At 40.7% G+C, this 13,786-nt stretch overlaps 1 protein-coding gene across 1 annotated transcript in view; it reads left to right on the top strand.

The window, feature by feature from the left end:
* LOC123354608 overlaps nucleotides 1-13,786 on the top strand; it is a 35,623-nt gene that overhangs the window by 8,632 nt on the left and 13,205 nt on the right. Inside the window, exons 10-20 of the mRNA XM_044996725.1 lie at nucleotides 182-321; nucleotides 1,735-1,872; nucleotides 2,741-2,961; nucleotides 3,554-3,711; nucleotides 4,684-4,911; nucleotides 5,497-5,832; nucleotides 8,321-8,719; nucleotides 9,130-9,300; nucleotides 9,831-9,988; nucleotides 11,015-11,155; nucleotides 12,126-12,264. Of these exons, the coding sequence (XP_044852660.1) occupies nucleotides 182-321; nucleotides 1,735-1,872; nucleotides 2,741-2,961; nucleotides 3,554-3,711; nucleotides 4,684-4,911; nucleotides 5,497-5,832; nucleotides 8,321-8,719; nucleotides 9,130-9,300; nucleotides 9,831-9,988; nucleotides 11,015-11,155; nucleotides 12,126-12,264 (2,229 nt within the window). The remainder of the gene's footprint in view (nucleotides 1-181; nucleotides 322-1,734; nucleotides 1,873-2,740; nucleotides 2,962-3,553; nucleotides 3,712-4,683; nucleotides 4,912-5,496; nucleotides 5,833-8,320; nucleotides 8,720-9,129; nucleotides 9,301-9,830; nucleotides 9,989-11,014; nucleotides 11,156-12,125; nucleotides 12,265-13,786) is intronic.

Raw genomic sequence — 13,786 nt, 5'->3', positions numbered from 1 at the left:
AATTTATTTGACGTATTCATGACAGAATCCTATTTCTAATTATGTACATTGGCTCATATATTCTGACTTGCCTCCTCCCCTTCTCTGAATTACTATAGATCACTGGAGATAGTTTTTAAAGAGGATCTGAAATAGAAAATTGAATGACCACAAAATCTAATAATAAATACTTTCATTTCAGCTTTCTTCCTAGAAACGGGTGAAATCTGGGAGTCTGAAGAACAGATAAACCTGGATTCATTCAACACCAATGTCTTCTTTGAAATTCTGCTCACGCAGTCACTGTCAGTCACAGCCAAACTGAGCCAATTTAAAGAAGAGGTAACTGGTTTGTTTTTTATCATACTCACATGTATGTACAGATGATCCTAGCAACCATGTGCAGTATTATCTGTAGTATTACTGCTATGTAAGGCATGTACTTCATTCCAAATTCTTCTGTACCATGAAGCCATTAATATGTATACACATCATTCATGCAAGCTGTATTTATGAAGCATAGGCCAGTGTTTAGGACATTTGCCTATGAGTCAGGTAATCTCAGTTCTATTCCCATTTGTGCTACTGAGGTGACATGTGATCTTGGACAAGTCACTTCACTTCTCTGCCTCAATTTCCATTGGAAAAAAGGGGGGTAATGATGTCTTATCTTTCTTTGTAACAAGGGTTAAGAGCCATAGATAAAATTTAGGAGAATTAAAACAATACATTGGTGTGGACAGACAACTAATGCAGTTCGTGCAGCTAATGTGGCCATAACATCAAAATGAACCATATGCATTGTGTTACTCCAGTTTTATACCAATGTACACTGATTTCAGCTGTGTGAGTTAATGAGATGATGATTCAGACCACTGATCTGCAGCATATGACAGCATGCAACTGTATGGATTAAGGACAGCAGGGGGAGCTAGTATTACAGTCTGTGTGCATAGTGTAGCATGAGAGAATTGTATAAGACAAATGTTTGCATGCTACTGTATCCGTAGATATATTTTAATGCACATGGTTCATTTTGATTTTAAGGCCACATTAGCTGCACTAAAGAGTGGGGAATACTAAATGTTTACTAAATAGTATGATATTTAGTAAAAAGATCTTGTGAAAAGAAAGGCACATAAAGAGGGTGCACACTGAAAAACACTTGTTGCTCCAAATTACCTACATGCCTAAGAGAGCCCCAAGAACTCCTTTGCTCTGACTCATTTCCTGAAGGTGGTCCTGCCAGGACTGGCATCATAGTGTCAGCCACTCAGCTTTTCTAATACTGCAACATCCATCTAAGGACAACTATTTCATGAAGATTGCTTTCAGGAATTTTATCCAAAGTATGGTGAGGTCCTGACTATTATTATTTATTTGTAGTGAAGTAGCAAGTAGGAGTCCCACTCATGCACAAGGATACCATTGTGCTAGACATTGAACAAACACAGAGCAAAAAGACAGCCCCTGCCCCAAACAGCTTACAATCTCCCAAAACCAGGTAGCAAAATTATTGCCTTACTGTACAATTATTGTGGAGAGGGTTTTATATAGGCAGCAAGGATTTCCAATCAAGGTGAAGTCATCTAGTATTGGTATTTTTAAAGAAAAATCAGATGCCAGTATAGAATATAATCATTCAAAGATATATTTGTTTTGTGCTATATATTCAGTGGCCTTTGGGCATTAAGAAGGGTCCAGAACAACAGCTACACCCTCATTTGTTTATTTTTCATCTTGTTTTCTTCTCAGCTGAAAATCTTGTATCACAAACTTATGACCGAAATAGCTTCACTCAGAGAGCTTTGGATAATGAGGCTGTGTATCTCAGAGAAGGCAGAATCTTATGACAGCATAATGATGGGGAACTATATGAAAGCAAAATATCAGGTAGAGCTCAGTTTTTCTTAGATTTGTTTATACATAGACATAGAAACTGAAAACCTCAACTTGGCTACATGTATTTTCATAATATTAGACACAGTCATGTGGATTCTTTCATATCTGTTGTTGTGTAATGTCATCATATTTTCATAAGCTACCATGCAAGTAATATTGCTGCAAAGTATGTGACTGATATACTAGAACATTTGAAAACTCTACAATTGTTGGAACAATTCAATGTTAATACAGAGACATATTTCTGAAGGTTACTCACTTTTCTGGCGTGTGCTGTTTTTTTTACTTAGTGTTTGATGCTACTCTCTCCCCACTTGTGGAAGACCATATCTTCTCCCTTGCAGTGACCAAGGTTTCAGTTTTGGAAATGTCATCCATGTGTGTATATATATATATATGTATATTTTGTTGCAGCTTTTTCTTCCATCTTGCTCACAGATAGTGTTTGGCTGTATTCTTCTGAAAAACCTGTGAAGGAAATGTAACGATTTTGCAGTTTATAAATAGAAACACCCATACTCACACACACACACACATACAGACACATATATGTACAAACATATAGTTCAAAGATATAAAAGCAAAATGAACTTGATCCCTTAAGTTCTAGCTGGCAGGTATGGACCAAAATTTTGAATCACTAGACCATTCAAGTGAGGACACATGAAAGGCACTTACCCTCTAGATAATTATTACCCAACCTACTGGAGCTATTGGCCTTTGAACACCCAAGTAGGGGAAGATACCTTCAAATTGACCCCTTTTCCTCCAGTTGTTACCTTTTTAGTAAAGTACAGAGCAGCTGCAGTCTCAATTCATGTCTTGAGAAACAGGTGTCTGCATTTTATGTTACAATTAGGCAGAAGAGGAGATGCTACACAGAAAGCAGCTGGCTGCTGAATATGATGAGATTGTGAATAAACAACTTCACTTATTACACCATGATTTGAAATGCCAAGAAGAGCATTGTGTCTTGTTCAAGTCTGCCCTGAGAGAGGCAGTGAGATTGGCGGAAGTACTGACAGAGAAGATGGCTTGTGGAGGGAACAGAGCCATGTGGTCTAAACCAGACTACCAATGGTAAGTAATTTGCTTTAGAACTCTGCACTAAAGTGGTGGTGTTGTTAGACAGACAAAGCAGTTGTATAGTACTGAGTCAGTGGGTTGGTTTGTAACCAGCACCAGCATGGGTCTGGAAGTGTTACCACAAGGTTACTGAAATCATGTTAATGGAAAGTAGGGCTAGGAAAACTCAAGGAAAAGGAGAGCTGGGGATATTCAGAAGAGCCCAGTTAGACCTTAAGGTCCAAAGTTATTTTGGTTCCTTTTCATGCTTCCTAATGAATTGTTCCCATTTGCCACATCACCTCAGCTTCCAAAGAACTGTCCTGTCAGGCCAGCCATCCCAGAACGCCAGGTAACAATGGTCTGAGTAGCCTGGTCCCTGTGTCAGAATCAGCATGGGAGTATTAATGAAATGATTTCAAAAGCAGGGAAGATAAAAAGCATATGTTTCCTCAGTCCTTAAAATCCTTTTTGTGATGGTGCTGATGTTCAGAGATGGATTATGTGCCTGCTGCAGGATTTTCCCGAAATGGATGCCATTCTGCCTTGAAACAGTTTTACCTTATAGTCAGATTACTGACATCCATCTTTATCTTGTGAGTTTCAGGTTATTATCCCAGATAGATGCTGCAAGCAACAGAATGTCAAGTGCAGTAATAAAGGAGAGTCACAGACTCAAGGCATGGGGTGTGCTGGGAGATGGAACAGGAGCTCACCTCATTAACAAAGATAAAACCAGGCTCCTCACCAAGGAGGAGCTACTGGGTAACTACGAACTCTGGCAACTAGTTAGTGTATGTTCAAAGAGAGCTATTATCACTTTAACTGTGCAAATATGCAGATGTAACCCACTGGTTCAGTGCCCTCTTCTAGTGCTGGTCCATATAATAGGACAACAGCCTACCACTGCTGCTGGCTAATGCAGTTGCTCAGGTAGCAAAAAAGAGGATTTGTTGTGTTGTTATGCAAGCATGACCATCTATGGAATTTCTTCAGATAAACATTTCTGATAACTGCCACATTTTCATTGTTCTTCCTTAGGCTTTTGATAAACACACTGCCAGGTGTCTGTGTATAACTGTATGTCCTTTGTTAGTGTTTCTATATCAGTGGAGAGGGAAAGGAACTTTTTTGTAGCTGAGCTGAGTTAATTTGTTCCTGTTTGAATGTTTGTTTGTTTTTAATGTTGCTGGGTGTGTTTTGTTGTTGAAAAATTAATTAAATATTATGATGCCTAGAGAGCTAGTATAGGCATTTTTTGCTATTATTTAAATCTTCTGAAATAAAATCAAAACATAAAATCTGCCTTGGACATTTCCATGTATACTGCAGATTAGGACAACATGAATCTGTGTGCTGAAATCTGAGATTGTTAGCCACACTCATATGGTTGCATAAGTCCCGTTAGCCTCATAGGAGTCATGCTTAGGTATTGAGGGGAGAAGAGAATAAGGATTGGGAACACTGTAACTCTCTTCCCATACAGAACATTTGCTAAAGTAGATAGGATGATCTGTCTGTAAGCCTTTACTCTCCTTCCTGACTCTCTCTGATCTACATGTGATCTCTGATCACAGACAAACTATCACAAAGAAATAGCCATAGATTTCTGATTGAACCTAAGATTGGAATCCAACTGTAGACATACAGATTTGGAATTTCAGAAACCTAGGGTTTAATGGAGGATCTGATGGTGTTTTTCATTTGCTTTTCTCATCTGTCACTTATTGCTCTCAGACTCGGATGGCTGTGTGAGGGCACCTGACACCATCTACATGGATCCTATAACTGGACTCTTAACTCCCAACCCAGACTGTGTCACGCTGTTGGTCAATCACTGCCCCATGCCCGTGTCTAGGGATCAGTTCCTCCACCCTGAGACTGGAAAAGTGCTCCCTGTGGCTGGTAATGTTGGATATGATCCAGTCAGCTCTAAACTGATCTCTGCTGTTGACTCTGCTTCAGGTACGGGACACATGGGGATAATTAATATATCCACTTGCCTACATGGGGAATACATCTGTGGTGGTGATTTTAATAAAGCCTAATATACTTACCCATATTTTTCTTATAACAAAAACCTTACATGCAAATTGACCTATGACCACCTCATTGCCTGCTTGGCACTAGGAGATTTTGTCACCTTGAATTGGGTCTTGCCATGGACAGGATTTACTGAGCCCGCCAGGCTTATATAGAGCAAAATGTTTAAATATTTCCTGTTTCTGATTATTGTTTTTTCTCTCCTTTCTGTTCATTAAATTGTACAATATATTATATGCTAAAGAACTTCTCATGTTAAGTAAGTGTAAAAGCAGGAATTAAGTTGGAAAAGTATGTCAACCACAGAAAGGGAATTCACTCTCTTCATTTAATTCTTCATGTGAAGAAAGAGAAAGTTTATTAAAATGATCATCCTTTGAAATCCCCAATATGCCTCTGTTCCCAGCTCTAATGCAGAGAATTGTATTAGCGTAGGGATTAATTCCCTTATCCATTGAAGAGTAAAATAGTTTGTAACTGTTAAATCTCTTCTGTTTCAATATTTAGGTGAGCTTTGTAAGTCTGAAGTACCCATATTCCCCTATGTTCCATATCCTAGCTCTCCAAGGACTGGCTTACCAGTGAAGACTAAACTTCCTAGCTTACAACCTGACAGAGTGTTTAAACTGGGAGGACTCATGCTAGATCCAGCTACAGAAATAGAAGTCCCAGTGCTAGGAGTTACAATCCATCCCCAAACAGGACAAAAACTGTCCTTGGGTGGGACGTACATGAATCCCCTTACAGGAACAGTGACGCCTCTTGAAATTGGAGGACCTATGATTGAACCAGAGGGAGGAAAGATTGTCCCAATACTTGGAGTCAGTTTGGATAATAACACAGGTAAATGATATTCATGTTTCTTGGGATGGAAATCCAAAGTGAGGTTGTTTCTTCCTTCTCTTCATCCCCTCTCACACCTCTCCCATAGCTAGTCAGTGGGTAGATGTTTGCTATAACCTTATTGAGGAAGATGTCCCATCTAAAAGGTCTATGGAACTTGTAGTTCCCACTGGAACGACCGATGAATAGTCAAACAGTTAAAAGAGGACAGAGAAACTCAATAGCCCACCATGGTGGCTCAATTAAGACCCCAAATATTGTTTAAAACACCCCAACATCGGCTAGAGCCACTGACAGTTCTGCTGTGTGTGTGTGTGTGTATAGCACGAAGTGACACATTGTGCAAATGCAACCTATCATCAATTCACTAATCCTAAAAATGGCAGCAGCATTAGATTCAAACCTTTAATGTCACCTCCCCACATTTGGTTTCTCCTGATGAATGAGATACTACCATAAGCAGCTGAATAGTGGCATAGATTGGACTCAAAGTATCACAGACAGAAAGCCTTCACTTTCTCAGAATATTATTTCAGAAATTATTGTCCTAAAAATCAATAACCTGCCACACACTTTCTATAAAGATGACTAAAGAAAGAAAGAGAAGCAGTGACTGACGACTAAGAGGTGCTGTAGTCATTAATTATATGATAAAAACTAGTAAAGTTGATCTGAGTCCTGGAGATAGTTCAATTGCTCTATTAATATAATAAAAACAGCATGAAATCCATTCTTTAGGGTCTTTGGGGCAAAAGCTCTAGATTTATAGACAGTATTTTCCATACACTTATGTTCTTCATAGCTAATTTTAGAAAACATATCATACTCAAAAACAGAGCAAACAAGTCGCACCCACACTGAAGGCATGACGCAGCCAAAGTGGAATTGTTTTTGTGTTTAGTAAGGAGAGGTACAATGTACATAATTTAGAGCCGGATCCTTAGCTGTTGTAAATTGGTATAGCTACACTGGCTTCAATGAAGCTATGCTGATTAACCCCAGCTGAGGATCTGGCCCTTTAGCGAAAAAGGCAAAAAGGTATAGTCAGAGTCTGTCTGAATTTCCTTACCAAAGAAGCAGGAAGAGTTCCTGAGATTCAGAGATATGTGTGAAAATATTTGTAATTTCAACAGGACTAGAGAGCTACAGTCACTCTCTGCAGGGGATACAGGATTTCCCTGCAGGATCTTGCAAGATGTGCATATTTTGTGTTTCATACCTACTATTACAGTGGAGTTAAGGGTGCGTGTTCTGGTCCATGATTAGAGACCATTTACAGAGGTTTTTAGTGAGTGGGAGGTAATTCTCTTGATTGACTGTTCACTTAGAAAGTCAGTTCTTAAAAGTTCAACACTAATGCACCTTAATGGTTACCTAAAATACTACATATCCCACAGGCTTTGCTGGGAATATCACTCTATAGCAGTTATTACTGAACAAGATGCATAAAAATGCCAGAAACATCAAACAGCAAAGCCACAGTTACATGTTTTCCTTATTCTCTGTCTCCAGGGAGTCAGGCTATGCAGAGCACAGGCCTTGTTGGCTCCTATCATATTGCAGTACTATACTATCGGACAAATTGCAAAATGAAATGTGTCCTGGAATGTGCAATACCTTTCCAGCACTGCCACTGGCCTGCTGGCTGACCTTTGACAAGTCACAACACCTCTGTGCCTCAGTTTCCTCATCTATAAAGTGGATATAGTAATTAGAGCTGGTCAGGAATTTTTTGAAAATTGTTTTTTCATCAAAAAATGCCCGTGCATTGAAAACAAAACTGTTTGTAAAACACTAGAAAAAAATATTGAAAAAAGTTTCAAAATTGTTGAAATGTTTCATGTTGACATTTTTAAATGAAAAATTCCATTTTTCTGGTTCCAAACAACTTTTTGTTTTGAAATCTAATTTAGTTAAACTGAAAAAGGTTTGTTTAAAAAAAGAGAGAGAAGATAAAAATAAGAAAAAACATTTCAAAATTATCAAAACAAAATATTTTGATTGACCTGAACCAAAATAATGGTTGGTTTTTCAATTCACAAACATTTTCAGGATTTCAACTTTTCTTCCTGATTCAGGACTGTGAAAATTTTCAAACTCTCAAAAATATTCATAGGACAGAAAAACAGTTTCCTGCCCACCTCTAATAATGATACTTATCTCCTATGTGAAAAACTTTGAGAATTACAGATGAAAAGCACTATATTAGAGCCATAGGTATTATTATCCAATTTTATTGTTAACATTCTAATTTTGCAAATGCAACACAATTTTCTAAAGTCAAAGTAACAGATACATTTAAAGTATTTTAAAGTTATAAATCATTGTAAACAGTGGACATCAGCATTTTAGTCTATTTTACATGCTCATTTAGGACCTGATCCTCTTCCTGTTGCAATACGTTAATTTTTTGCCATTGATTTTAATGGAACAGGTCCATAAAGTCTGGGTGATGTTCTGATTTCCTTTCACTGTTCCTTGACTACAGGAGATTTGGTCCCAGTTGGGGGGCTGATGGGACCCTCGGGAAGCCTATTGCTTCTTGGAGATTCCTTCTCTGAACCTCTGAGTAGGAAGACTGCTCGGATACATGGAGCTTGCCTTAAACAAGATAAAGTGCTGCCCCATGCAGGAGGTTACCAGGCGCTGTTGGAAGCTAACACTCTTGTCACCCAGATCCATGTGGTTAAAGCCCTGAGGCAGTATAAAGATTCAATTTGTGAAGATATGTCCTTAGCAGCAGACAAGCGGGAAGTCCTGAAGGCTGCAGTAGAAGACATGAAAAAGTCATTGTCAATTAGACTCCATCATGCAATTCACCGGCTGCAAAGTTTGGAGAAACAACACGAAATAGCTTCAAGCCTCAAAAGTAATGGTGGCAAATTGGGTACGTACATTGCATAAAACCTACTGAAAAAAATCGCTTAGAACACAAGTAATGTGAGCCTATTTTAATGATTTAGAGACAGGTTCTCACTGATGTAAATGGATGAAATTCCTTTGAAATCTGTGGAGCCATATCTAATCACGTCATCGGAGAAGTTGGCCCAAAATAGCATAAGCATTCTGTGCCATATTAGGACTACAGTGGGATAAGAAACACATGCCAAATACCTGCTGTCTTTAGCAAATCTTTACTCTATGAGCTCAGCCAGGTATCATTTGGATAACTAATGAGATTAATTGTGCATTCATCAGCCTCTAAAAGTTAAATGGCTATTTCCATCAAGAAACAATTTCCATTCAGTTTAGCAGCACGTATTGATATCTTCCTCTCTTCTTTTTCAAATGTATTAGGGATTATCAAATATCCTGGTACAGAGATGTGGATTCCTGCAGTGTTTGGAATGAAAATCCCAGATCCTGGTGGGTCAGATTTGATGGTGCCCATCCTAGGAGTAGAATGTGATTGGAACACTGGGCATCCCACCCCACTAGCAGGAACCATGGAAGATGCAGATGGAAAAGGTGGAGGAAGAAACTGGATCACACAGCATAAAGCCATAGTGAGGCAGTGGCAGGACTGACACCAATATCTGTGTTACTTTCAGAATCAGTAATGTGTAGTGACAAAGAAAAAGTTAATACATTCATACAAATTTGAATGTGAAATTCTGATTGGTGTGGACCTGTACCCAACAGTCAGCTTCAACTTAATGGTGAAAGAGAGTTAGGCCACTGCAGTGGCCAGAAAAGATAACTAGAGATACAGCCCCAAGAGTTGGGGGCACTGCCCCCCACAGTGCTCTCAATTCATGTCAGTTCAGGAACAAGAGATATTTGCTTCGGACCTGAACTCAGCCGTGTACATGGCAGCTCAGTACTGCAGGGCTAGCTCAGAGGTTTGTTTTATCAATGGGCTATTTAAGATCATAGTCACTTCCTTTTATGGTTTAATAAATGTCAATCACTGAACTGGATGCACAAAAATTAAATGGCTCACTCTCCTCATCCTCTGAATTCTAAAAACAATATTTATTTATTTTGCCTTTCTGCAGGTCTTGTCCCTATCACAGTTGGTGCCAGAACCATAGATCCTGTTACAGGTGAAACTGGCCCAGTTATAGGTGCTCAAACTGATCCTTGGACAAACATTGTAATTCCTATTGTTCAGTCCCTAGGAGCTTTACCAAGAGGAGCAGCAGACCCAGATCTGGTAATTAGAGCCCCAACAAATCAGAATTTCTTCCAGATTTGACAATGATTAGAAATTCCCTGCTTATGCTTTCAAACTATGGGAAGACAATTCTGCTTGCTTCAGTATCCTAACTAAACAGACCACAGCTATTTCTATTAGTGGATGTGTGAGTTTGTCACTACCAGAGTATATAACAAATATTTTTATTGTACTGTACTGTATGTACATGAGTGAGCTCCCAGAACAGGGTGGTGTTGGAATTGGAATTAGTATAGGAGGAAATCCAGCCATAACTGGAATGTAAGTTTTTTTTAGAAGTTTGTTACCTACTTACAAGGGATTTGGTTACCAAACATTTCTGAGAGTGGGTTTGGGGTGGTTTTATGTGATTTGGGGGCATTGCGTGGCATTTGGGGGCAAGGGTAGATAGTTCTCTAAAGAGGGTATTGGAGGCCTCCTAGTTTTAGTATCTTCATTTTTGAACACGCATTATCAGGGTTGACAGACTTCTGTGACATCTTAAGGATCCATTCTGTGGCAGGTAGTATTGAGTTCTGGATCAGGAAACTGTAAAGTCTGCTTCCCAGTTTATATTTTCCCACAGTTCAATAAAAGTTAATTTAAATGTTTTATTACACTTTATACTTGAAAATGATCAGAAATAAATTAATTGTTGCTCCCACCTATTCTCCCAATATCCCACTGTTTTCCCTTCCTCTACACTTTATTTTTTTATCTCTATGTCACCCCTTTTTCCTCATCTACATTGTCACGTTCCCCACTGAAATTCATGCTACCTTCATTACAGCTTTGAAGCATAAACTTCTAAAGTGAAAGGTGTAAACCTGCACCAACTTCCCATTGCAAAGTATTCATTCTCTCTAATGCAAAGTAAGTGCCTATACTGTCAGGCTGGAGAATTTGTAGAAATTGTGGAACAAGGGTTTCCTCACTGGCATAGAGAATCACACACAATACATAGGTTTCTGAGCTTCCTTCAGAACCCTAAAAACCTGAGCTGCTGCTTTTGGTGTTGTTTTTCAGCTGAGCATTCTGGAAAAGGAGATAAATTCAAGACAAATGTACTGGCACCGCCAAAGAGAAAGGGAAGAAGAGCTTCTTAAAGAGCTAAACTTTATATTTCTTGATGTCCTTGATGCTGTAAAGGAAGGAAAGGCACAGAAGGTGCAGTGGATCCTCTTTGTAACTGTCTTCAACTAATTCTTCACTGGACTTTTTTTCTCAAGTGCTTAAGGGAATCCACTGTGTGCCAAAATTTCAAGCTGATGTTTAGAAATATAGTTGCTTCTCTTTTTGACACAACATGTGTGCTTTACGGGCTCATCTACATTTGAATTTTTCCACCAAGGTACCCTGATGCTGTGCTAGTGCATACTGTCAGTCCAAGTCTTTTTTTACACCAATACATTATCTACACTTGGTATTTTCACTGGTGCAGCTACAGTATTGTGTTATACCAGTGCAAAAATCCCCAGTGTAGACAAGCCCACTCCTGTAGTCACTATTATTTTAGTTGCTGTTGCCTCACAGTAGCAGAGTAATCTCCAGTAAAAACTCAGAATGGATCTGTTTTAAGGCTCACTGAAATCAATGGAAGACTCCCAATAACTTCAGTGAGTTTTGGATCAATCTATATGCAATCAGAAAGGGACTGGGTAAAGGAAGACAAGACAGAGGGGAAATGAGATGACAGATGTTAGGACAGAGTGTGAATCCTCTGTTAACTAAGGGAGGAGGCTAGGAGGAGAAGAAAGTATAGATAAAAGCCTTATTCTTTCTAACCATGGCCATCACGGTTATTCCTGTTATCTATAGCGCTATAAGAACTTTTTGGAACAGCTGGGTTATTTAGGCTTCCCTGTCACGGCAGATAATATCAATGATAATTTCTGGTTTCAGAGTAGCAGCCGTGTTAGTCTGTATCCGCAAAAAGAACGGGAGTACTTGTGGCACCTTAGAGACTAACAAATTTATTTCAGCATGAGCTTTCGTGAGCTACAGCTCACTTCTTCTATGCATCCGAAGAAGTGAGCTGTAGCTCACGAAAGCTCATGCTGAAATAAATTTGTTAGTCTCTAAGGTGCCACAAGTACTCCTGTTCTTTTAGTGATAATTTCTGTCCTGCTTCTTACAGATAAGGTACAAGGATAAATTAAAAGACATTGAGGAAACCTGTCACTTCCTTGAGGAATCCTCTCTTCACGAAGCTCAAAGAAGAACTGCCAGGGATCTGAGCAGGCTATTGGGCTCTGAACTATCTTTGATATCTAAAGGTAGGAAGCAGAGGCTTTAACAGGAAGAAAGTGAGGCCCTTTTGTACATACTGTGTGAAAATCACCCCTGTGCAGAGGGCCAGAGCAAGGCTGGTACAATACTTAAGTCCCACTTAATCATTCAAAATAGGGCTGAAATGGGACTGAAGTGATGCATATGTTGGGCCCTTACTGAAAGTGAGTGGGGTTTTTTTGTTGGCCCTCTCTCAATACCAAAAGAAAGGAGAAGGGCCAATGAGAAATCAAGATCCTGAGACTGACAGTCCCCAGGGCCAATGGTGAGAGGCCAGAGCTCCAGGTTAGCCCGATTGACAGGTCAGGCAGGCCAGTGAGGGAGTCTGAAGCCGGGGGTCCCGCCCTCCATGTGAGGGATGCTGAGAGCAGAGCTAAGGGGAGATGGAGCCGGAGCAGGCCGAGTGGAGCTGGGGAACTGGAGCTGGAGCAACGCAGACCAGCCACACCGACGGTGAGCCGGGGCTGGGCTCCAGCGAGGAGCTGCGGGGCCATTGCTGGGGGGCGGACGCCGGCCATCCCCCCGGTAACGCCAGAGCCAGACTGGGGAGCGCGAGGGGGCTCCTGGGCAGCCGGCAGGGAGATGGCACCAGGCAAGGTGTCCTGCAGGCCGGACTGGAGGGGGCCGTAGCCCCGAAGGGGGAGGGGCGATGCTGGGGGGAAAGTCCCCGTCACCCTGAGCCTGAGGGCATGTGGCCACCACCAGAGACAGTGTCTGACCCGTGGTATCACTGCAGCACAGCCAGGGCCTGGTGGGGAGGAACAGACTGTGAACTTCCCTGAGACGGCTGCTGGCACTTTCCCCGTGCCTTGTTTCCTTCAACCGTTCCCATTTCCCCCCTTACTTTTCATACTGGGGAAGCGGCCGGTGTGGAGAGAGCACCACGGAGTGGGGACACCCTCACCCCTATCCTAAGTGACCATGACGAGACTGAGGGTTTAGTCTCCCAGAATCCTGGGCCCAGCCTCATCGGGATATAAGGATTCTGACACATGGGAGAGTGAAAAGGGAGTCCTCAAGGTCAGGCAGGCATCTGGGTAAAAGGCATTGGAGCGAGGACTCAGATCCTTTCACTATCCAATTCCACCAGGGTAGTGCAGAAGCCAGGAAAGTTCCCTAAAATAGCAGGACCATTCTCTGACGGTCTGCACAGGGGTGATTTTCACTCATCTTGAGAAATCTCACTGCAGACCTGAACAGTGTCTCAAAATCCCATGCAAAATCCTGCCAGTTGCCCCAGAAATCCCACACTATTGTGCAGTGGCTCTGTATGTCAACCTCATTGAGGTGTTTTGTTTTGTTTTTTAACTGCACTATGATTGGTAGAACTGACGCTCTGAATAAATCTATAGCAAGTTCTCATGGGTGTCCTAAAAGTTAAAAGAGGAAATAGCGGGTGAACAGATCTGACAGATAAATCATTTTTGTGCAGCATGCCACAGAATCAATAGAATCAGAAACTGAAAATTCCTGTTAGGGCATTTAATCCATGCCCTTCATCCATCTCAG

Source organism: Mauremys mutica, chromosome 22 (assembly GCF_020497125.1).
Source record: "Mauremys mutica isolate MM-2020 ecotype Southern chromosome 22, ASM2049712v1, whole genome shotgun sequence".
NCBI lineage: Eukaryota > Metazoa > Chordata > Testudines > Geoemydidae > Mauremys > Mauremys mutica.
This window is presented reverse-complemented; position numbering and strand designations above follow the sequence as displayed.